The sequence below is a fragment of the Notechis scutatus genome, chromosome 1 (assembly GCF_049901735.1).
Source record: "Notechis scutatus isolate UNSWTSFEM ecotype Mainland chromosome 1, rNotScu1.2, whole genome shotgun sequence".
NCBI classification, from domain to species: Eukaryota; Metazoa; Chordata; class Lepidosauria; order Squamata; family Elapidae; genus Notechis; species Notechis scutatus.
In genome coordinates, this window is record NC_142009.1 from 94,708,025 (window position 1) to 94,732,584 (window position 24,560).

Below are 24,560 nucleotides of genomic sequence, written 5' to 3' on the forward strand. Positions count from 1 at the left end.
TTATGAAAGAGCCAGAGTAAGTGCTGCTAACATTGTCAATAAAGACCCACACAGTTTCAAGACATAAGCTTTTCAATTGTTAGTTTGTGTACCATCAGCACAAAATAGGTAAGGAAAAAAAAGTCATTGTTTATGGTAAATGCTTTCTCACAGCCTAACAGTATGAGAATGTATTTCCAATTACTGTCTCTTTATCTTCCCTTTTTTGTAAAATGCAGGTGAGAGTTTTTTAAAAAGCTTCACATATAGGTGTTGAGGTGCTGATACACCAAATGTCATGGCTCTTTAACAGCAGGTGGCAGCACTTCACTGACCATGGCTGATCATGAGAAAGTTTATTAAAATGTGTATTTTGTGTGTGTGAAAGAGAGACAGAGAGAAAAAGCCTAATTAACAGCAGAAAATGCAGCACTACTAACAGGGATGTGTGTGTGTGTGTGCTTTTTAAGTCTAGAAAGAAAGCCCTATGAGGAACCAATAAAAGGATGGGGGATTATTTAGCCTACGTCTCTCACAGGACTTTCTAGATTCGTCAATTTAGAAGTTTCCCTTTGACTTGCTCCCATTTGACACTGTTGAAATTTGACAAATTCACTGTTTAAGGAATCAAAGTATCTGTCCAATTATTTATTCTAATTAATGGCAATCTAGGATGAAATTACTTTTTCTATATTAATAGCACAAAACTTAGGTGATTTCTATTATCGTATTTCACCATCTGAGGAAGTTTTAAAGTGTACATTCCTTTTTGTAAAATACACAGTGATCAGAAAGCCATTTCTTTGTGAAGCAGCATTTAGAATCCTAAGGGATTCATTCCATTTCATTTTGTTCCATTCTAAGCACTTTGGTTGCTCATTTATTTATTCTTTTTTTCAGTAAAACCTGATTCAATTAACAGCTACTGAGATGTTTGCTCTTAGACAATCAGCATCTAACCCACAAAAAATATGATAGGCATAGCAGGAAAAAGAAAGCATATTAAATAAGCTTATTTAGAAACACATTAGGAACAAATAAAATATTACTACTTATTTTGTGTATAGCATGATACTCAAACAGATGCACAATAGTTACAGTGTATACAATATGTATACATGCTGAAGGCCTGCCTTGTGTGTGAACTTTTACTTCAAAATGATTTGATTAGACTCACTCTCAAAATGTACACAAGTTTCTCTAGAAAAGCTAGATGTTATTAGCAACCTGAACAATGCCAACACAAGATTAGTATCTAATTAAATTCATATAATCTGCTTGTTGGCTGACCTTAAACGCTCTCATTTCCTGTCATTTCTTTATATCGTTCTTCCTCTAAACCGCTTTGGTTCAGTAATAAACAATAGGCAACCTAATAACTCTTTTTTACAAAATGAAACAATAATCCTAACAGTTAAAATAATATAATTGCCATAACAGTACATTGGAATAAGACAAATACAATACAGAGTGCTGTACTAAGAGAAGCAACAAAATATGTGGGGGGCTTTTTGTCTGTGAAAATACTAGTAAACACATGACATGATGTCACCATATTGGCAATGTTTCTTTTGCTTACAAAAGATAACAAATAGATAAAAACAGATTATGTATAATAATAATAATAATAATAATAATAATAATAATAATAATAATAATATTTATTTATTTATTTATTTATTTATTTTTATGAGATGTATCCGAAAGTCATATGTAGAATAGATGCATCTTTTGGAGGAAATGACTTGTGTTCCTAAAGTGAGTGGCCCACCCTATGCAAAGTCTATTGAAGCAAATGTGGCAGCTTTAACAGAAATAAATTTTAGTTATAGGAAAAAAATTCAGATAGGCAGAAAAGCAGCATCTAGCTAACTACATCCTACCAGAAGCAAAGTCAGCAATAGAATGTTCATGTGCAAAAAACAGAAAGGAGGAATTTGAGATTAACAATCGCATCAATCAAGAACAGAAATAGTTAGTGATAAAACCAGAGAGAATTCCCAGCAGATTTTCTGCATCTTGTGGTCCGTAAGTTATGAAAAACTGAAGTTACATCTTCAACATCCACTTCTTATTTTCCCCTACTCTTGAAACTTTTAGGAAAGTAATCAAGAAGGTAAGAGATTAACCTTGGTTTTAAAATTAATTAAATTTGCGGGGGAGGAGTGAAACAGAAGAAAGAACAAGTGAAAAAATACATTGAAATTGAAAAAGAAAGAAAACAAAGAGCCATATGCAAGTTTCAGATGAATTCTGGATTCAGAAGCAAAGTGTATGGATGCAGGAAGATTTCTTAAGGCTCCTTCCACATTTGAAACAACTGGCTTCACACTGGCAAAAGACCTGCTTACTCCTTTGGGATTCCCATTTACTTCTCTCCCATATGTAATCATTAATGCCTTTTTTCCCATTTACAAAAGAAAACAGTGCTAGAGGCAAGAAGATGGGAGGAAGGACAATGGCTTGGCCATTAATTTTCTTGGTATCTCCTTGTAGATGGCCCTTTTTTCTTCTCTCTGCTTTGAAACTCTTCTCCTTGGACACCCTGAGATAAACCACGAGGATCCTCACGCAATGCAGAAAAGTGAAAAAGTGAGGAGAGTGAGGCTGCTAGCTGTGCCACAAATTATAAAATAGTTCTAAAACTTATTAAATGACTTTGAGATTCAAAAGTCTATACAAATATTTGCAATGCGTTTCCCCAAACATTTGTTCCTGAGGAAAATAGGAAAATAAAAATAAGAGAACAAATAAGGGCAATAATGTGGCAGATAGTTCAAGTTTTAGTCATAGTGAAATTCTTCTTCTAGAGCTCACTAATAATTCTGATCTATGGAGAAAGATCCTGAAAGAAAATCTAAGGTATTGTCGGCTGCCAGCAGAGCTAGCTGCAGAATCAGACGAGGAGGAGGTGGAGGGAGAGCCTGGGCTGGCTTCGGAGCCTTTGCAAGGCTCTGATAAGGAAACAGCACCAGAGAGAGGCAGAGTGGGGGCCTTCTGTCCTCCCCCAGGTGGAGAGGCAGATGTTTACGGGGCCTGAGCTGAGTGAGGGGAAGGAACAGATGGGGCCCATCCCAGATGCCCATATGCAGAGGAAAGGAGAGGAGAGCAAAGGAAAACAATAAGCCAGCTCTCAAGGAAAAGCAGACATCAACGCAAGCCAGCTCCTCCCTGGCTGGGAAATAAATAGTAGGGGTTTGGGAGTGGCCGGTTGTCACAGACAACCGTTCGCTTTTAGATACACCAACCCATTCGGATTTCTTGGCCAGGTCTGTTGGGACTAAATTACATTTGATTTTTGTTTATCCACATGAATAAAAAGACTGTTTCTACTCTGTTTGAAAAGGGATTTTTACTTGTGAGTAAGTGGCTTATTATTATTTGCTAAGGCTGGGTCAGAACAGGTATTTTCTTAAGATTGTTTGCCATTTTTAATAGGTTTCCCTATAAAAATGTAGATTTCATAATCTGCCATACTTTGCTCCAGGTCCATCATCAAGCTCAATTTTATTAGTATTTTTGATTAATCCACATAATGTTCTGAAACAAGAAATATTTACAGTAATATAAAAAAGTAACCCCATGTAGGTTTTTTTTTTGCATTTTTGACATTGGCAGACATATTAATATCTAATTTTCATTCAAGAAGTATGTGAAAATAAAGGTGATGTAATTGAACCAAAAAACTATGAAAAATTGATTTTGCAATCATTTATTTTAAAAAATTAACATATGAATTTCCTTCTGTAGAAAAAGCTTCTTGGCTCTTTTGGCAGAAACAAACTCAAGTAAGCATTTATTATCCGTGTCTACCAGCTTTTTATATTGACTGGAAAGACTTCTTTCCCATTTCTCCATGCAGAATATTTCCAGCTGTGTGATGTTTAACTGGTTTCTTGCAGGCACCCCCTATTTCAAATCACCTGACAATGTCATCTAAATTAATCAGATTTTCAGTTGGCTAAGCCATCTCAAAAAACTCAATTAATAATAAAGGAGATCTTGACCCCACTTTTTAACTGTGTGAATTTACAGAAACACAGTTGTTAGGAAAAGTGTTGCATAGCATGAGATATTTCATGACATCATACATATAAACGGGTAGAACAAAGGACCATTAGAGTGTTTGGTATTTATTTCTGTGTTTTTCTCATAATTGGTTATTAGTTATTGCTCCTAGAAACATTTTGTTTAGACATTTAAAATTAAAATACAAGATTGCCCTTGTTATTTGTGCTTTCATTGACACCTGACAACTGCCTGGAACATTTTCTTGGCAAAATTTCAGAAGTGGTTTGCCAATCTTTTCTTCTTAGGATTGAGGGAGAATATATGGCCCAAAATTACCCAACCAGTGTTTATGCCAAAGTTGGCAGTAGAACATATGATTCCCCAATTTTATAACCTCGTATCTTATCCACTTTATCTAAGTGGCTGTCATATCAAAGAGATATAATGATACAAAAATTAACAATGCTTAAGTATTGCAGTATATAATACTAGAAGCTTTTGAGTTAGAACTGGAAATACTTTTTTTGGCTACAAAGGTCCAACTTGAAAAAAATGCTCCTTTTCTAATAAGTCCTGATTTATTTCAAAGGATGCGTATTTTATTTTCCATGAGTAGAACAACATGTTTATTTCATTCTCCCTGAGAATGTTTTCAATGCTGCTAAAACTGCCCCCATCTCCATCCTCCAGTTTCATACTAATCATTTGGAAATTAGAGAAATACATAGAGTGCCTGTGAATCTTCTATTGAGCTATGCAAAACATAATCAAGATGGCTGTGGCCTTTGCAACTTTGAAAAATTCTCCTAATGTGAGTCACACAATATTCAGGCATGGTACGACTTCACATTCCTTCAAGCACAAAAGAACATTCATTGCATTTAATAATGTCTTAAAGGAAAACTTTTCAAGAAATGATTGGAATTTGGGGAACAGTCTAAAAGGACAATGTCAAACTCCAGGCTTTTCTGCAAAACTAAGATCTTTTTGTTAATTTATTTTTCCAACACTTTGCTTTATCAGATGGTTTCTGTTTTTTAATACTACATTTTGTATTGCTCCCATTTTAAGTTCCATTCCATTGGATCTAATGCCTACAATCTCTCATTTCTCCTATACCTAGCAAAAATCATGGGGCAATTCCCAAGAAATGCATATATTTCTCTCTGTTTTTCTTAGCAAGTGATACATGACAAGAGGTTACATCCCATTCTGAAAATTATTTGTAGCCATCCTGACTACTTGCCAAAGATAATTTATTCCTCCATAAATCTGTGTATTTTTAAAGTGCTGTTTTCAGTGGCCAACCAAATTGTAGTTGCAATCAAAATTTAGATATTGGCCTAAAAGCAGTATTGCTATCACCAAAGGATAAAAGTCAAAAAAAATCATGTTACTGACACTACTTTCTCCATTTAAACTTTTCTTTCCCATTCGTACCCTCATTAATTTTGCACCCTCTGACAAATATCAATATTTATTTTATTTATTGATTTATTTGATTTGTTAAATCACTTACAAAATAATAGGTATAAGTATAAACATGAGTAAGAATACAGAAAATAGATACGATTAAATGGGGACAATAGGACAGGGACGGGAGGCATGATGGTGCACTTATGCACGCCCCATATGTATGTATGTAGAATATGAAATAAATCCTACAGAAAGAAATTTTATACATCCCCCATCTTCACAAGATACCAACTACAAACCTCCACTGATGTTTAAGCTAATAACTCTACTTCCTTGATACACTTGAAGTAATAACTGTTTTCTTTACACTTAAGCCACCAAGGCAACTTGTAAGAGTCTGTTTTACATTTTTTTGCTGTGCTCTTTTCACTAAGGATACTCCTGTGATTGCCCCTCACCTCCCAGTTCATATTTCACACAATCCAACAGGAAAAAAGCTCTTAAGAGTGTTTGCTGGCTTGCAGATCTGTAGGCGTGCAATGCTCTCAGGAGCTGCTCTCAGGGAATACACATTTCATCTTGTAGGATCCTGTAGAGCTGTAGAGCTATGGAGTAAGATTTTTTAACCTTTTCTGTACATTTTTACCGTATTTCTCACAAAATAAGGCCGGGCCTTATTTTATTTTTTTGACCCCCGAAAAAATGGCTAGGCCATCTTTTTGGGGGTGACTTAATTCCACCCCCTTGCATGCTCGGGCGGGAGGGTGGCAATGGCTTGGATGTTGACCTTGGCATTAGTGGGGCACTTCGTATCGGGAGAGCTTCCGCCACCGTTGCTTTCCCTTCTCCCCGTGCTGCTGCGGCGTTTAGAGCAACTCCACGGCGTTTGACACAGCCACACGTGGCCAGCCAGGGCTCCTCCCTGCAACCAGAGCCCGGCGGAGACATTCAGCTTCAGGCACTCCTGTCGCCGCCTTCCCTTCGCCTTCAAAGGCAAAGCCAATTCTTTTAAAAACAACGCCCTACTACCGGTACAACAAAGCCTCCCCTGCCCGAGAGGGCAGCCCAACCCCACGTGGGGAGGCATATCTCCCGGGGCCGCAGTGCAGGATCGGCGCACCCCGGGAGAAGCGCCCAGCCGCCATCCCTGCCTGGCGCTGGGCAGAGCATGAAGAACTTCGCCTGAGGCGCCTAGCGCAGCTGACAGGCGGGCCCTCCTGCCCGGCAGCGGAGCTCTCGCCAAGGCAGTGAGCGCCTCCCCGCCGGGCCCTCCGCTCATCCTGCCAGGGCCGCGCCAGAGCCATGGGGGCTGGGCAGAGCCGGGAAAGCGAGTTGCGGGTGCGCACCCGCCTGCCAAGCGAAAGAGCCGGCCCGACCCGAGCTTGGCTTCCTTCCCAAGTCCCTCCAGCCTGAACCCAAAGGGGCCACCGGGAGAGGCCACCCGAGGCAGTGATAGAGCCCACCCATCCGTGGACAGGGAGGCAAGGTGACGGCCCGTGCCGCGTCCTCCTCCGAGCTGAGCCCTGTTGAGTCAGCGCCTCTGCCCAATGCCTGTGCTGCTGCAGCATTTGGAGCTGCCGGCGCATTTGGAGATGTGTGGGGACAGGGACGGGCTGGGCGAGGGGTGGAAAGGACGGGCAGCTTCGGGCTCTCTCCGCCGGACCCTCCCGCCAGGGAAGCAGCGCTACCGTGGCCTTGCCTCCCTATCTGCGGATGGGTGGGTGCTATCACTGCCTCGGGCAGCCTCTCCTGGTGGCCCCTTTGGGTTAGGGCTGGAGGGACTTGGGAAGGAAGCCAAGCTTGGGTTGGCCCGGCTCTTTCGCTTAGCAGGTGGGCGCACACCCGCAGCTCGCTTTCCCAGCTCTGCCCAGCCCCCATGGCTCTGGTGCGGCTCTGGCGCAACCCTGGCGGGATGAGCAGAGGGCCTGGCAGGGAGGCACTCGCCTTGGCGAGAGCTCCGCCACCAGGCAGGAGGGCCCAACTGTCAGCTGTGCTGGGCGCCCCAGGTGAAGCTCTTCGCGCTCTGCCCAGCGCCAGGCAGGGATGGTGGCTGGGCACTTCTCCCAGGGTGGGCCGATCCTGTGCTGCGGCCCCAGGAGATTCGTCTCCCCACGTGGGGTTGGGCTGCCCTCTTGGGCAGGGGAGGCTTTGTTGTACCGGTAGTAAGGCATTGTTTTTAAAAGAATTGGCTTTGCCGGTGAAGGGAAGGCGGCGCCAGGACGCCTGAAGCCGAGTGTCTCCGCCGGGCTCCGTTTGCAGGGAGGAGCCCTGGCTGGCCACGTGTGGCTGCGCCAAACACCGGCAGCATGGGGAGAAGGGAAAGCAATGGTGGCAGAAGGTCTCCCGATACGAAGTGCCCCACCAATGCCAAAGTCAACGCAGGCAGCACCATATCCGGGTATGCAACAAAAGTACTTCCTAACGGCAAGCCCCCCTGCCATTCCTCCCCATTTCACATGTTTAATATAGGCCTTAATTTGGGGGGAGGGGCTTAATTTGATTTTATGCCTATAAAACATGCTGGGACTTCCTATTGGGGGAAGCCGTATTGTTGAAGAAACACGGTAATACTTTCAAAATGAATTAGATCTTAAGGAAGAATATTTTACAATGCAACAGATAAATATGCACATGCATACTATGTAAGTGCAGTGTGTGTGTGTACAAATATGTTTATGCAAGGATGCCCAGGAACTTAATTACTCCTGTTCTGGTGAAGGGAAAGGCTTTTTTTAAAAAAAAATCTTAGGAGCACTGGAAGCTCTGGGAACACTTAGCAATTTGCAGATTTGAAACATACAGGGTGAGTCCTCTTTGGCTGTACAGTACCTTCTGTGACCACGAACATAAGACTCTAACTCAGCATCAGAAATTGCTCTTTGCAAATTCTAAACCCACAAGTATACAGACATTAAACTAAAAGTGGTTTTTATCTGGAAATGGCAAGGACAAAGTATAGCAATCTCAGGGTGGTTTTAAAATGGGTTGAGAATCACTTGCAATGGGAAAGCTAGTGATTATGGCAGAGTTCTGTGTTTGAAGTATTATCTATATAGGATGCCTTTTTGCTCAGTGCAGTCCAAACAATCTCATGCAGAACCCTTTCCTTTGTAACCTCCATACATGAACTCATGGATGAGACATCAATAGCAGACCTTATACTTCTGTCTGGTTGTGGCTTTTCCCTTAATATGGACATTGGTTTCCAGATGCTTAGATTGCCAATGAATTTGAGTCTCTGTCTATAGAAACCTCTAGCTCTGTAATTGTAGATAATGGTTTGTTGCTCTCTTCATAACTAGACAATGGATACAGCTGTGCATTGCATGCAAGTGGTCTGTCACTGCCTTGTATTAATGATAATCTTTCATTTGTTATCACAGTTTCTGATGAAATAAAAATAATAGTTTCACATGTTTATGTGTGCAACTGGTTCCCTACCTGTGAAAACTAATTATTTCCACAATGTGGAAAAGTAGGGAATCTAAAGCTGCTTAAGCAACGTTACTAAAAAAAAAACACCAAGATCAAACAGTGTTTTTAGACTATCTGGCCTCAACACCTTGAGTTCCTCAAGTGCAGACATCACACAGAACTGTGATTAGCCTTTAATATGAAGCTCATTTTTGTAGGCATGAAATAAAAATAGTAAGAAAGGACTGCAGGTGCCCAAAGTGTCTCTCTGTTTATTCTCCTAACGCGTAATCTCAGGCTTCAGATTATCTCTGAATCAAGATTAGGTATCTAATCCTTCTTGAATTGGTGAATGATCATGTAGTTTCCAATCATTCTGTAGGAGTGGTAGAATAGTGATGTTATCCCCATTTCTAGAGTTATTATCTTGTGTTCTCTTTAACTCCAGATTCACAAATGGATCAAGCTTGCTCAAGGACTAATGTAGCAGCTATATCTAAACAACTTTTTTTTTTTTACAAAAATTAGGCTACTTTGTAATAATATTAAAAAAAGATTTACCTGCTATCTTTAAAAGCGTGGTTGTGTTATCACTCTCAGTCAACTTTACAAATCCAATTTGATTTCTGAAGTGATCAATGCCTTGAAAAGATAAATTCAAAGGCTTCCCTTGCAGTAATTCTTCAATTAAACCTCCACTCTCCAAGAAAGCACCAACACCACTATCAGAAAGAAAATAACATATGCATATTAATCTATCAGTCTATCTTCTATCTGACTTAATACATACAATCACTGCATTAACTTGCTACAGGAAGTTCTGACTTAATGATCATTGGTTCTGTGACCAAAGTCATAGCAGCACTCAATGAACGATACTTATAGCCAGTTCCCAGAGTTATTGCCATTACAATGCCACCAATGGTCACATGATCAGAATGTGAGTGCTTTGCAGCTCACAAAAAATCAGGACTTCAACTCCTCCCCTGCCTACCCCACCCCCATTTCTGCCTTTTTGGCCACTTTTCACAGTGACACTTCTTGGTGGTGGCAGAAATGCTGGGGCTGAAATAGAGGCTTGGACCTCTAGCAATCTCAAGCCTGCTGTGCCTATTGACTTGTGCTGTCTTCTTCCCTCTGCAGACAAGGAACGCAAAGCCTGGTCCTACCCAAGGCAGCTGCTGGCCACATCAGACCTTCCTTCCCCACGAGGCCACTTGCATCGTTTTAAAAAAAGGATTGTCATTGTCCAAATAGCTTTCATCATTCTCGTGATGCTTTGGAAGATCTCAGAAGCTTTTGGAAGGCTTTCTGAAGCATTGCAAGAACCAGCATGCGCTATTTGGAGAATGACGGGTGCAGCCTTCTCACGAGATTTCAGAAGGCCTCCGAAGCCTCTCAAAGCAACACAAGAATGCTGCATGCTATTTGGAGAATTGTATGAGTAGCCTTAGGAAGGCCTGGTGTAACCAACAGCTGCCTCACACAGGTATGCCTTGTCAGCAGGAGAAGACAGCAAAGGTCAGCCGGGAGCAGCAAGGCCTTCAGAGTACGGGGCAGAGTACAGGGCATTGGTAGGCAGTGGTGTGGGGTTTGAGGTGGCACTCCTTGGCAGCAGCGGTGTCGAATCTGAAGTAGAGGCCCAGGGGAACTGACAGCAGACTAGACTGCTGAAGACCCCAGGGCCTTTACCTCAGCTCCAATGTACCGTCACCAAGGAGTGTCGCTATGCAGGGTAGTCAAAAGGGAAGAGATGGGGGGGGGGGGGAATAGGTAGATTGGAGTAGTAGAAGAGGCAGGGGAGGCACTCCCTTATGTTAGAAGGCTTGAGACTGGGAAGGACCAGGCTGGGAATTGAACCCAGGCTGGATTGTCACCTAACAACTAGTAGGATACAGACAATGAGAACAACGGGGACTGCCAGGATTGAGGTTGCTAAATGAAATTATGTGACATCATGCTTTACAACTGCATTGTTTAGCAACAGAAATTCCAGTTCCAAATATGATTGCAACTTGAGCATTACCTGTATTAATTATTTTCTAGACTGCCTCCCTCATTTTTCATAGATTTCCTGTTTACAGAATACTAACAGTAATTTAAATTATCAATTTACCACATGCAGTTGTATAAAATGTTAACTTTACCTGAGCTAATAGACAACTCATGACCCACCCCACCCCCTGGGTCACGAGTTAAGAGGTTTTTCCTTACCAGAATCCTCAATGCCTTCAACAATGGCAGAGCTTCTAATATGTTTGAAAAGTTCTTCAAAAATTTAAAAAGATGCATCCGCCTTGAAAAGAGCCCATGTTAAACTGTCAAATATCAGGAGCTGACCACAGGAAACATTTTATGACATTTTTGTATTGTGACATGAAATGCTTTCTGATCATTTTTTTTGTCATAAAATGTTTTATGAAATCTACCAAATTTCAATTCCAGAGGAGTCGTGGATCCTGGATTTTAGATTCATTCTTTAACTTACCCTGATTTGAGAAATCTCGGCTGAAAAACTTTTTCCCTATGATAAACTGTTTTACCCAGTTTACAGACATGAGAGTTTTAGCAGTATATATAGTTAAATCTAGGGCAAACTACAATGCTTCCTTGTAAACTTCCAATTTGACTGAAGGCAAGACAGACATCAGTGATATTTCAGTCTTGCCTTGTTGCCCATCTTGGCAACCTATGCACACTGCTTTCTCTAACACATACAATAGAGAAAATGTCTTTTTCCTAGCACGGTTTCAGATCAAGTTGCCTAATGCAATATTTCTGTTACATATTTTGCCATAGGAAAAGAAAAGAAAATTTAACTGATCTGTCTTGCACATTTAAAAAAAAATCTTGTTCTTTCGGTGTTCTGGATGAAGTAAAGTATCAAACTAAGACTTTGGGAGAGTTGGATACAGAGCAAATTACAAAATGATATAGTTAACCTTGGGTCAGGATCCTGGTTTTTGAAATTTTATAATTCATTGTTATTCTGGTGAGAAATGGATCAGATTAAAACACAATACAGCTTAAAAAATAATTAATGGGATTTCCTGCCAGTAGGCATCATTAAGAATTCAGCCTTATTAAGCCTATTAAAGCCTTTAAAACCTTTGTTGTTGTTATTGTTGCCATTGTATTCACATAACTATCACTAGGTGGCAGTAACTACCTTTTAAGCAAGCGTCTTTCCTTTCATACATTGCCCTGCAAAAATGCATTTTGACTCAAAGTATGCCTTAAGGAAAGAAATGTTAAGATATGCAATTAGTTCCTTTAATAATTACCAAGACAGCTTACTAAAGCCATAACTGTGACTGGGGATAGTAACACAATCAACACAAATAAGGCATATATATGTTCTGACATCATTGCCTCTAAATTAATCATTTTCTAGCTTTCTCTTTCTATCCCTTTTTGTCTACTGTGAACTCTGAAGGGCTTTGCTACAATATTGATGTGAATTGTAGAGACTCCCATGACGTGTCCTGGAGATCACATATGTCACACTTTTCAAGCCATATTATTTCAAAGTATAACTGTGCCTGTAAATAAATTTAATAATCTCCCATAGCAACACACTAAAGTACAGGGAAGAATCAGCAGCTAGGGACTGATTTTCAAGAAAACATGCTCACTACAATTCATTGAGAAGGGTAGCAAAACAATAATTGTTTCCTAGAATACAGCTTTAAAATTACTGTTGTAAAATCATGGATTTCATAAGAAAAAGAACAAGAAATCAAAACAGCAAGCAGTATGCCTGGGTAATGGATAAACTCTTGGAACTGAACTACAAAGACCCAATTTTAATCCCTCCTTGACCAGGGAGTCTGGATGGGTCTCATAACCCAATTTTAAAAGGTTGCTATTATGGGAGATAGAAAGGGAAGGGGGGTGATTTTATAAATTCCATAAAAATTTTTAAAGATCTGAGTTTTTAGAAAAAGTTGGAATATAAATTGAGTAAGATAAGACTGTTTCGAGGCTTAGTTCACATCAGCAACTCTTTCTCCACATGACTGTTTCTAATATTAGTTGCTACGAAGAAACTCAAGGACTTTCATTGCCTATATGCTAAGGAAAGAGGCAGGGGTAGGTTAGTTTCCGTAGTAAAAGCAGTCCTTTATTTCAATCTATCACAAGTATAGGAACCAGCCACATCAGGGTGGTTTCTCTTCCCATTGTCTGATAAGGAGGGTCTGCATAAAAGTAATTGGCTGGATTGCACGTGTGAACAAGTATTACATGGTGAAGAAACCAGCCAAGAATGGTTTATATTCAGCTCTCCCAACCAAGAATGTAGGAAGCTTCAAAACTCATTCACACCAGATTTATAATTTCTAAAGTAATAAAAAATAATAATTATCAAGTCACATGAACATTAATAACTGCCTGGTCTTGATATCTCCAAAAAAGAGGTATATATTGGTAGAGGAACATACTATTCTTTATACTTTCTTAAACATTATCTACGCTTCAGCCACCCAACTTTCTCCCTAATCACTTTCTACCCTATATATGCAAATGGTTCTTAGCTATTCTACAATCTTAACTGTCTCAGAGATCTTCTATTGCCAGTCTCTAAACTAAGCAATAGCTGATTCATTTGCTGACACTAACCACAAAAGCAAAGCATGAATGATTCTCACTTCTTCTGCTTCTAGTTCTGCTATATGGGGGGGGAAAAAATCAATCCTCTTTCTCACTGAGAATTGTGATGCTTGGCGTTAACTAGATCTCACATTACAACAGAAACTTATCATGCTGGTGACCCAAGACTGGGTTGGCATCTACTATCTTTTGTCCACGCTATGTGATCTTGGAATGTACTTTGAAGATTCTGAAAGATAACATGGATTTTTTGAAGTATTTTATTTTCTTTCTATTTTTTCGGCAGTGACCATTTTCAGAAAACTATCCCTTAGATTTATTTAATTATTTACCTTGTTTTGGTTTTGTTATCGAACTTTCCTTTGTAAAGCAAAGTTATAAACATAAACCATTTTTTAAAAAAATCTTATGAACCCTTTTTCAGATTTTCCCTTTTTCATGTCTGTCTTTTATGTTTTCCAAGAAAATATAATCACCATACCTATAAACCACTTGGTAAAAAGACAAAAGTCAAATCCAAGTAAATGCACTCAAGTCAATATTACAAGTGACATTATGTCAGGCTTAACAAACAAGAAAGCTGTCATCCTGAACTGCTATTATAATTGAAGTACCAGTATTATATATATAATATAATGTACTTATTGGAGAAGCTACTGTTAAGATAATATGAGGTCAAGGCCACAATAAATAACCATTTGCAAGAGATAGGTTCCTCTCAGATAAGGATAACAAAAGACAGAAAATGAGGTGGTTGAACATCTGAACTTTTCCTGGAATCAATCAATTACAGAAAACATATCTAGCCAGATGATACTGTGACATTCCTGCTGGATGAAAAGATAGCAAGATGTTTAGATAACCTTTGAGTGACTGCTGTAAAAAATATTAGTAACAGCTATACAAACATCTGAGATTATAAGTGTGGAAGAAGACTAGGGTCTTCATCCAAACTTTTATAAAATGGCGCTCATTTTATAAAATTGGATGGCTATCAAAATAAAAAAAATATGGGGCACAGAAAAGAGGTGCTATAGGATTCAGAAATGGAACAACTTTTTATTTGATGACAAAGGAGAAAAGACTAGAAGTATATTCGGCCAATGTAAAAGTGTTGGAAAATATACCACTTTTAGGTGGTATATTTAGCACAGCATGTGCAAAGGAATTCTGTTGCCAATTTTACACAGTAAGTGAAGAGAGGGAGAGTTTATTTAAACGTAGGTTTCATTTCCATTGGAGACATACCACAGACTGAACCTAACTATCTGCAGAAGCAATGGAGTATTTCAGATGCTGCACTGGCTTTCAGTAATTGATGGTATGCTGAGACAGACTGGAGGAGAAGACCTGCTTCCATATGATCCCCTTTTTAATTAGTGAAGGATGAAACTCCATATTCAATATTTTTAAGTGGTCATTTGCATACTTCACTACTCCGGCTAGAGAATACAGAACTTCAAGTTGGCACTGAAAGAACATTCAAAAATAATGAGTGCACAAGCATAAATTGAATTATGAGGAGACAAAGAAATTGCAGGAAAAGGGGGAAGGGGAAAAGAATAGAATAGAAAAGGCAGTGGGTGCAGCAAACAAGTCTTTATAAAGCAGTACTTGTTTTTTATATATAAATCATTAAATAAACTATAATGTTTAACAGACCACTTATGTCAAAAGTGAAACTTCTTCATTTTTTTCATCGTTAATTTAAAGCTGTGTTAAAAGTAATTTTTGCTGCAAATCAATAGTGTATTCAACATCTGCGAACTGTAGGATTTAAGATCACAGCTAAAATTACTGGAAGCAAGTAAATGGAAATGTTTTGGTTTTTAGCACAGTTATGTTGAGAGGTTCAGCCACAGACTCATTATATCCTCTAATTTACCACATGATTTATTTTTTGCTAAACTCAAGCCATTAGCTGCTTTGTGAAGAAGTCAGAGCTGAACACAAAGTTCCCAAAAACAGTTTTAATGGTCCAAATTCATAGGCCCTTAGCCAAGTGCAACAGCGTGAAAAGTATGTATGTAGCCTTTAGTGGTGCCATCAAATACAGTATATGCTGACTAGAAAGTTAAGTTCTAGTTTGAAATAGACAAAGATAATCAACAAGAGTAACATATGCCATTTCTGTCCTATAATCAAGCCTAAATTCTGACTGAGAAGAATCTGGATAATCTGTTTTATTTAGACCAACGCTAATTTGTCACCACCTTCTCTATCAAAGTGGGTAAACATTATTAAAAAGGGCTGACTCTCTTCAGACAAAAGCACATTACTGAATTCTTAAAAACAAGGAGCATTATAATCTTTATCAAAGACAGGCATGATATTCCCCTCTGAAAAAAAAATCGGGGCCGGCCAAAAGAGACCCCCCCCGCCCGCCCGCCTCTCGCACCGCCCGCCCGCCCGGCCTCCGCTCGCACCGCGTTGCCTCGGGAAGGGAAAGGCAAAACCAGGAGCTGCTGCTGCCGTTGCAAAGCGCCGCCGTGGCTCTTCCTTTTTGCCTTTCCCTTCCTGAGGCAACGCGGGACTGGAGCCACGCAGAGCCGCGCCGGCGGTAGCAACTCCTGACTTGGGGCCTCCGAGGGGAGGGGAAGGAGGAGAAGAAGGGGGGGAAAGGGGGGGCGATTTCCAAAAAAATCGGAATTCCGATTTTAATCGGAAGAATATCATGTCTGCAAAGAGTGTATTCTAACTTGCTCACATCTCACTTAACCAAACCATCCAAAGGCCCTGGGAAGGATGTGGACTGAGTCCACAACTGCATAATCCAGGTTACTGAAACCAGTAACCACTTCTTCTGGTTCCAAAATAAAAAGAAATCTAGATTAAAATTTAAAAAGATGACTTGCTCACCAGAACAGGTTCTGTCCAACTAGCGCCCAAAGCAGATATCTACTAAGATACCCACAAATTCACCAGGTGTGTCTGTCCCATTCATCTTTTCTCGAAAGAATCCAGGTTACTCTAAATGGCATTTCTGGGAAGCAATTTATGAATGTAATAAATGTGGAGAAAAAGTGACACTTTAGTGCTCTTGCTGCCACCATGCAATCTCAAAAGAACAGCTCATCTCAGTATTTAATTGTGTCCATTTCTAGGTTTTCACCAGCTATGTTTAAATGTCACTATGTATGTGTACAATATGAATGTACAGTGCTAAAATATCAATGAGGAGCCTACCACTTCACATAGTTGCTAAGTATGTGTTAGTTCTAGTTATCTAGAAGTAACTGATCATTCCCCTCCTGGACTACAAAAATTCATATTAATAATATATCAATGGTTACTGGGAAAGTAATTGATGTCATAATTAATATTAAAATAATTAATACTTGTTTCTACTCCTATTCATTCTTTTCCCAGTTCTATCCTAAACAAAACAGATTTTAAAACAACCTTTGATTTCAGAATAAAAGACTTACTTGCTAATTGCTTCTTCGTTGGACAGATGCATCACTAAGAGGGTGACATGGAAAGTGCCATAATGAATCATTGCTTTGGAGAGCCTATTATCTTTTTGTATGATTGTGTTCTGAAGAGTCTGAATGCCATCTATAATCTAAGATAAAACAGAAGCATATAGAAAACCAAATTACTGCAAAGATTACTACAATTACTGCAAAAGAAAAAAGGGAGGGTGAAAAAAGATTGAGCATTTTAGTTTTAGGTAAGCAAATATGATAGTTAGTAGAGTCATGGAAGAACACAACCAACCAAGGCAAGGAATCCATTATATCTTAGTGGGATTTATGCCATAAACTAGTCCAGGGTATGGCATTTATTTATTTTTTTGAAATTGTTCCAGTGCACAAGTATATAATCAGGTCCCTGATTGGAGTTTTAAATCTGCTTCAATAAATTTGAAGCTGGTGGGGAATAAATAATTTGTGGATAAAATGGCACCCTGCTGTCACATCTTGTTATGGTTTTTCCTTGCAAAATCATGTCACTGTACACCATTTGTGCCCGATTATATGCTTTCACAAACATTTCATTCATATTAATCTTAAGCAAAGGACATGACAGCAAGTAAGGTTTCCCATTAAAACATGCAAATCCAATCATAACATTAATGAATACAATCATTGAAAAAAAGGACAAACTGTATTAGCTTTCGCTCTGAAGAGAATTGTGATGGCATGTCCAGTCTATTTGACTGGAAATGCCAAAACAAAGCAGTAAAAGAAGCTATTATCACAAAACATCTGTGTTACATCAACCTCATTTTAACAGCAGGTATTGCTAGGTTGGAAGTTATAGGAGTGAGAATATGTAGCCCATCCTCAAATATTAATATATTTAATATTTAATTAATATTTAATATTTAATATTTAAATATTTAATATTTAAATATTTAATATTTAATAATAAAGGAATTGAAGTCCATTTTATACCACATCAACATAAAGAGTTTGATTGTTCTTGAGTTATCATGGCCTGGGACATTAAATTCATACAGTCTGGTAAATAATGACAGGATTATAAAGTAACTCCACTAGATTAAATCAACTGTAGCAATGGGATGGGGGATATTAGTATTGATTAGAGATTCACAAAACATATGAATAAGGTGCTTCCCTGTTCAATGAGCAGGATTGTACTTGTTGTTGTTGTTGGCCTGGGACAAATTTAACATAATTGGAGAGAATGAGGGCTATAATACCGGTATGTAGGGAGAGAATGCCATGATATTCATTGAGGATTTTGAAATAGGTATTTAGGATTTACATAATAGTATTTTTGTAATGTAACTCAATTCTTCAGACTGAAGTAAACTGTATCCACAATATCTGACAAGTTACTAGCACTGTCAAAAAGCGTTGCAAATATGTTTTAGTTTGGATCCTCCAAATTATAAAGTAAAACACTGAGAACAAACTCACCAGTCATATTTTAACCTAGCATGTTATGGAAACACAGATAATATGCTTGAGGGAAAGAAAAAATGCTAACTGGCAGATAATCATTTCTCAAAAATCTTCCTGTTTTCAAACTACCCTCTTACTTTCCTCACTCCTTCCACCTTCTTATTAAATTTATCTTTGATGTCACTGTTGCAATCAGAATGTAATCAGAATAGGTGAGCCTTTTCTAGATAACATGATTTTAAATCAGTGGAGTTCCTGTGCCAGCAATATGAACAGATTGTTGTGATTAGAACTAAACTGTGGTTTATCAACTGTGTGCCATTTTGGCTACTAAAAGAGTAGATTTTAAGAAAACAAATCACCTTTGGATTTGTGATTGGAACAGAAATGAAATAATTGGGTCTGTCTTGGTTTTTCTTTTTCTTCGTTATTGTACTGTCTTCTTCAGTCCCCTTTCCTGCTAATCTCTTTCTCTTCTTTTTAACAGATGGTTTAGATTTGCTCGAGGCTGGATAGAAAGCAAAACAGTTATTATACTGTAAGCACATGTAAGTAGAACAATGCATAACATCTGATAAATACAACATCAAAAGGCCATTCAGACATTATTTTACCCTCATTTTCAAATCTGAATGGTAAAGTTTCATCCTTTCTTAGTCAGAAACAACACCACCTCCATTCTGTTCAAGATGTTCCTGTCCTTGGAAGTCCCAAAGGTGTTTTTTTTTTAATGCAACTAGACTTGTTTTGTTTTGCTTGAAGACATTTCACTTCTCATCCAAGAAGCTTCTTCAGTTCTGAACGGAAACTCAGAATTGAAGAAGCTTCTTGGATGAGAAGCGAAACATCTTGTATCAAAACAATGAAAGTCCAGTTGCCTTTTAAAAAGCACATTTGAGACACCCATGACCAGGATGGTCAAGAATCTCCATAGACACACACCCTTGGAAGTAATGCTCAGGAGTGCAGGTGGAAGGAAGAACTAAAAACAAAGGCCATGTTGCCCTCTTTTTTCAATGTTTAAAAAAACCAACAATAACACTGCTATATACAAATCTGGTCCCAGTCCAGGTTTACAAACCTGGAGCTTCCACATATTTTGGACTGAAATTCCTTGCCACTGGCTGTCCTGCAGTAACTAATGACTAACGAAAGCCCAGAATCCAATAGAAGAGAATATGTGTAGTTCAGAGTTGAATTGTGAGGTCCTTGGTGCTCTCTAAGCTTGCTGTTAGCTTGCAGATATTTCATTACCTGACAAGATAACATCATCAGTGCATGGAGTTTGCTACTGTGGTATACAACAGCTTGGCCTGCCAGCATATGCGGGAATATGATTTTCTCTTCACTAGTTCCTTGATTGGGCTATTGCCTTCTACTAGATTACTCATCGGGTCTTAAACTCAGTGTTGATTGCTGCAGAGGATGTGTTTAAGTACACATCAGTGTTCAAGACAAGCAATCTAGCAAAAAACAATACCCTAAATGAAGAAACTGTCAAGGAGAAAACCACACCCTCCATCAGCACTGGTAGGCAAGCTAATGGATGGGGGAGCAACATCCCTAGCATTGATGATATGTTCTAGTCAAGTAATGAAATGTCTGCAAGCAACCAACCAAACTAGGAGCATTAAGAACTCCAAAGCCCAGACCCGTGATGGCAAACCTATGGCACGCGTGCCACAGGTAGCACGCAGAGCCATTTGTGCCGGCACACAAGCCAAAGGCAAACTTACCTTACTGCACATGCACGTGCCTCACAGCTGATTTTCGGCTGGTTTGAGGCCTTTTTCGGCCTTCCAGAGGCTTGAAAAAAGCCTCTGCAGGATGAATAGGCCCATTTCATCACTTCCGGTATTAACAGGAAGTGACAAAATGGGCCCATTCAGCCTGCAGAGGCTTTTTTCAAGCCTTTGGAAAGCTGAAAAAGACCTCAAACCAGCCGAAAATCAGCTATGAGGTGCAGTGCAGGTAAGGGGGATGGGGATTGCACGCGCATGCGCAGGGGGGCGCGCATTGCCTTCTGGGTGCTGGTATGAGAGCGCACAAGTGCCAGCGTGCACACAATTTTTGGCACAGGAGCCCAAAAAGGTTAGCCACTACTGGCCCAGACTATCTGATACCAGTTTGCTTCATCCTGCTAATGTTTTTTTCAATTCAATCTCTAATACATTGATGGGAAAATCTCCCTAAACAAATATTTGTTATGGCTAAAAAAGAATCAAAAATTCAAAGTTTGAAATGTTTCTACCTGTTATAAATGTAAACATAGTGGGATCAAGATGATTAGGAAATACTGTTGTTTCCAGAAGGGCCACTTGTTTTGTTCATTTTTTCTTTTACGAGGCACTCATACAATGTTGCTTCAAAATTATTGTATTCCAGTATCTTCTGGGGCACCTTAAATCCATGTCATTTTTTTCAGAGTGCTTGTGTGAGTGTACCCTTTGTGCGTGTTTTGAAATTAAAACTCAAATTACAACATCATTTGGTTCCAGGTGGCCTTTGCAAAGTACTTATTAAGACTTCCTTCTGCTCTGCTCCTAAAGCTTTAATTAGTTCTGTGTTCATACGCCCTGGTCTCACTTAATCTTTGAGTTAGTTGCCTCAGGTATAATCAAGCAATCCCATCTTTCGTTATTAAATGTTTTAACTGCATTTTTCATTATTGAAATTGCCCTTTTGTGGCATTTCCCTACAAGGTTAGCATGAGCAAGCATTAGAACACAGGAAGCTTTTGCTTTATAGAAATTCTTATACTGAATAACTTGGAATTCAAATATATTTCAGAAAAAGGAAACTTCTAGCCATTTTGAAAGGGAGAATTAACAAGACCTGGAATTTGAAATGGCAAATGTTAGGGATTTTTTTTTTTTAAGAAATCTGGCCTAAATATTCTTGTTTGCTTAACTACAATGTGAATATTCAATCTAACAAAGTTTCAGAGTTCTATTCTACTAAACTTACTGCTAAGTTCAAGTTCAATATCTACTTCAGCAAATGGCATTTCCGCCATCAAGTTATCAATCGAATTGTTAGAGCTGTACGATTTCTTCCTCTGCTTTTTCCGTTCTTTTTTCTTGCACTCCACAGTTTGTTTTCCATCTGGAATACATTTAAAACAATGAATTTGGTTTTAGATTTCATGGCTGATTAAACCATCACCAGTAAAATTCTGTCCTAGGCTTACAAGCTCATTACAGGGCAGTTTTTCAAGCACAATATCAGAGGTTCTCCTGCATTTGCTTGTTTCTCCAGTTTGCAAGTTTAACTGATTTTTAAAGCATTAAATAGATTACAATAATGGATTTGCATATGTATTTTGATCCCCATTTGAAAAACAGGGATGAAGCGGACACAAGTCTTTCATAACAATCTACAGTTTAGAGTAATTCTCTTGCTCTGATTTTTAAGCTTTGAAACTAGAACAAATTTATCTGGCTATGGCTAAATAAGCTATTAACAGTGTTTTATTAATGTGAAGAAAGGTTGGCGACTCAGTTCTGCACTGAAAAAAATGATTCAGCCAGGGTACATTCAAAGGCTTCTCACAGCTGGCTGGAACTGTTAAATGGAAACAATATTATCACTTATTTGACTTCAGATTTTATTGGTTACCACTCATTTCTTATTTAGAGCTATTTGGGAAACTTACGATAAAAGGTGGTACACATACTTTTAAATAAATAAAACTCAAACTTTTTTTTTCTATTCTACGAGGGCTATCCACAAAATAGATTACGTTTTCGTCTGTAGCAAGAAGGGGCGGAGCTAGCGCGGCCATCTTTGGTCTGTGCGTGCGCCGCTCAGTCTGCATCTAGTCATGCTAGTGGGAGGTTCGTATCGTTGCTCATTATTTCACAGCAAACGTTTGAGATGTGTGCTGCAATTGTGAGGTGCGATCAGTGATAAGGTTTTTGTTGGCAAAAAACCATAAACCAATTGAAATTTCCATCCTCGTAAGAAAAGGAATTCAGAACAAGCGTAGATGAAAGTTAAGCTCAAAAATTTTGTTTTTACATGACAATGCCCGACCACACACAGCAAATCGCACTCGAGAAGTCCTGAATGCTTTCAAGTGGGAGATTTTTCCTCATCTGCCCTACAGCCCCGATCTTGCACCAGGAGGCTGAATTTTATGACAATGGAATTACAAAGCTTGTTCACCGCTATGATAAGTGCCTCAATTTGTTCGGTGAATATGTTGAAAAGTAGTATTTAAGTGTCACTTTCAAGTGTATATAATAAATTTTTTTCCCTACACTTTGTTTTTTTCCTATCGCAAAACGTAATCTATTTTGTGGATAGCCCTCGTAGATACTCAAGTATCTGCAACTCCACTATTGTGTTATCATTATGTATGCATTCAGGAACGTAACCAAAAGCCATGATTCAATTATATTCTTATCCATTATCCATTGTAATGGTGGTTATCAAACAACCATATAACAGAGGAACTGTGAGAATTGTTTTTCTTTTTGATCTAGGTTGCAGATTTAAGCAGACTTAGAGAGATTTGTTCGAGAATCTCGGAAATCTTGCTGGGTTGCCCAAGGAAAAATGAACACAGGATTCTATCCTGAAAAGCAATAAACTCAGTTAACGTGTTTAAATTTTGCTCCATATCACATTGTTTATTAGCCATATTTTTATAAATCATATCCTTCATGTATATTTCAGAATTTCATGCCACTTTGATTACACCATGTTCTGTACAAATACGTTTGCACCTTTAAAAAAACAGGGCTTAAAACTCTTTGCTGTGTTTGGCTTTTTCTTTTCTTGAGCAGTAATGGCAAACTACAGATGATATGCCATGCCATTTCTGGTGACACACCAGGCCTCTAGACCAGTTTGTGGTCAAACTCAGGGTGTCAAACTCACGGCCCATGGGCCTGATACATCACGCACTGGACACGCCCATGCCTGGTTTAGCAAAGAGTCACAACACCTCACGTGACAACAAAACAAGATTAGTTTGACACCCCTGTTCTAGATGCTCTAGAGCTCACCTGAGATGGCGCTGCTCTCACATGGCCTCTGGGGCCTCATGCAAGAATTTCAGAGTGAAGTAAAAAAAATCTCCCATCACTGCAGAAAGACAGATCTCATTGTCAAGGTTGGATATTCCACCTCTAACCTAGAGGGAATTTGGTAACAAAGGAGCACATGCTATTCTTAAGACATAAAAAGAAACCAGTGGCTTGATAGATGGGAGTGTGAAAAAACCCAAACATTTAATCCAGATTATTAGTATCCTGTATAGTTTCCTGGATACCTCATCCCTAGATAGGGGAGATAAGCCACCCGATTACAAGCTAATTGGCTTCAGTGTTCAAAAAACAAGGGAAGGATAACAAGGATAACTGCTCCTGGAAGCTGTACAGAAATTCTAATAGCTGTTAGATGGCAGCCGATTGGGGAAAAGAGATTTTGTATGAAATGCTAAGATGAATATCCTAGTTGAGCAATCCTGTCTTCAACAGGTTAATGGTTTTAAAACCACCATGTGCCTTTTTATCGGGGAGGGGAACAAAAGGGAGAAGAAAAATTGTGTGACCCCAAATCAGAGGCATGAATTTCATTTGCTCTGTTTTAGACAGGCAGCTAAAAGCTTACAAATGTATGCACCATGTAGGCAATTTATTGGGATATAGATCACAAGTACCTTTTAGGTACACTATCACTGACCAAATCTAGTTTGCCATCTTAAATTTCCAAAATTATTGCAAGTAAAAGGGCTATTATGGCAACTGTCTTTTATTAGTCTAATTATACTTTTGGTCCTGTATGAAGACAGTATTTAATGAAACAAACAAAAAGGTAAGATGAATTTCCCTGATGGCTTTGCATCAGAGCTTAATTGTCCCATTTGCAACACATAGAAATGTGTGGTTTGGCCATTATATAAATATAAATGCTGTGAACAATCAATACACAAGGAAGCAGAAACTGCTGAACAAAATGATTTGCCGTATTAAACAAGTGAGGCAGGTATTCTTTCTCTCAAGGGAAATCATCAAAAAAGGATGAGACAAACAAGTGAGTCATAGTCATGAGTGGATAGTCTGCTGGTTAACAATAGTAAATAGATAGATCATAAGTTACTCCAACACGTAACAGTTGGTTATTGTCCTTTATTGGCCTATAACTTTCATTAAAGAGTATTTTTTTGTAAAAGTTTCATTCAGAAAAAAAGACCAATTATACTTTGCAACCCAATCTATATACCTCTAATATTGAAAGCTTTTGCTC

The 24,560-nt window shown here is 38.9% G+C and overlaps 1 protein-coding gene across 2 annotated transcripts in view; it reads right to left on the minus strand.

The window, feature by feature from the left end:
* The window catches only part of AKAP7 (A-kinase anchoring protein 7), a 68,454-nt gene that overhangs the window by 39,045 nt on the left and 4,849 nt on the right, over positions 1-24,560 (minus strand). For both annotated transcript variants that reach the window (XM_026666105.2, XM_026666104.2), the window contains exons 2-5: positions 21,273-21,410; positions 18,668-18,813; positions 16,860-16,996; positions 9,382-9,542 (exon numbers count right to left, since the gene is read on the minus strand). In XM_026666105.2, coding sequence (XP_026521890.2) covers positions 9,382-9,542; positions 16,860-16,996; positions 18,668-18,813; positions 21,273-21,410 — 582 coding nt within the window. The remainder of the gene's footprint in view (positions 1-9,381; positions 9,543-16,859; positions 16,997-18,667; positions 18,814-21,272; positions 21,411-24,560) is intronic.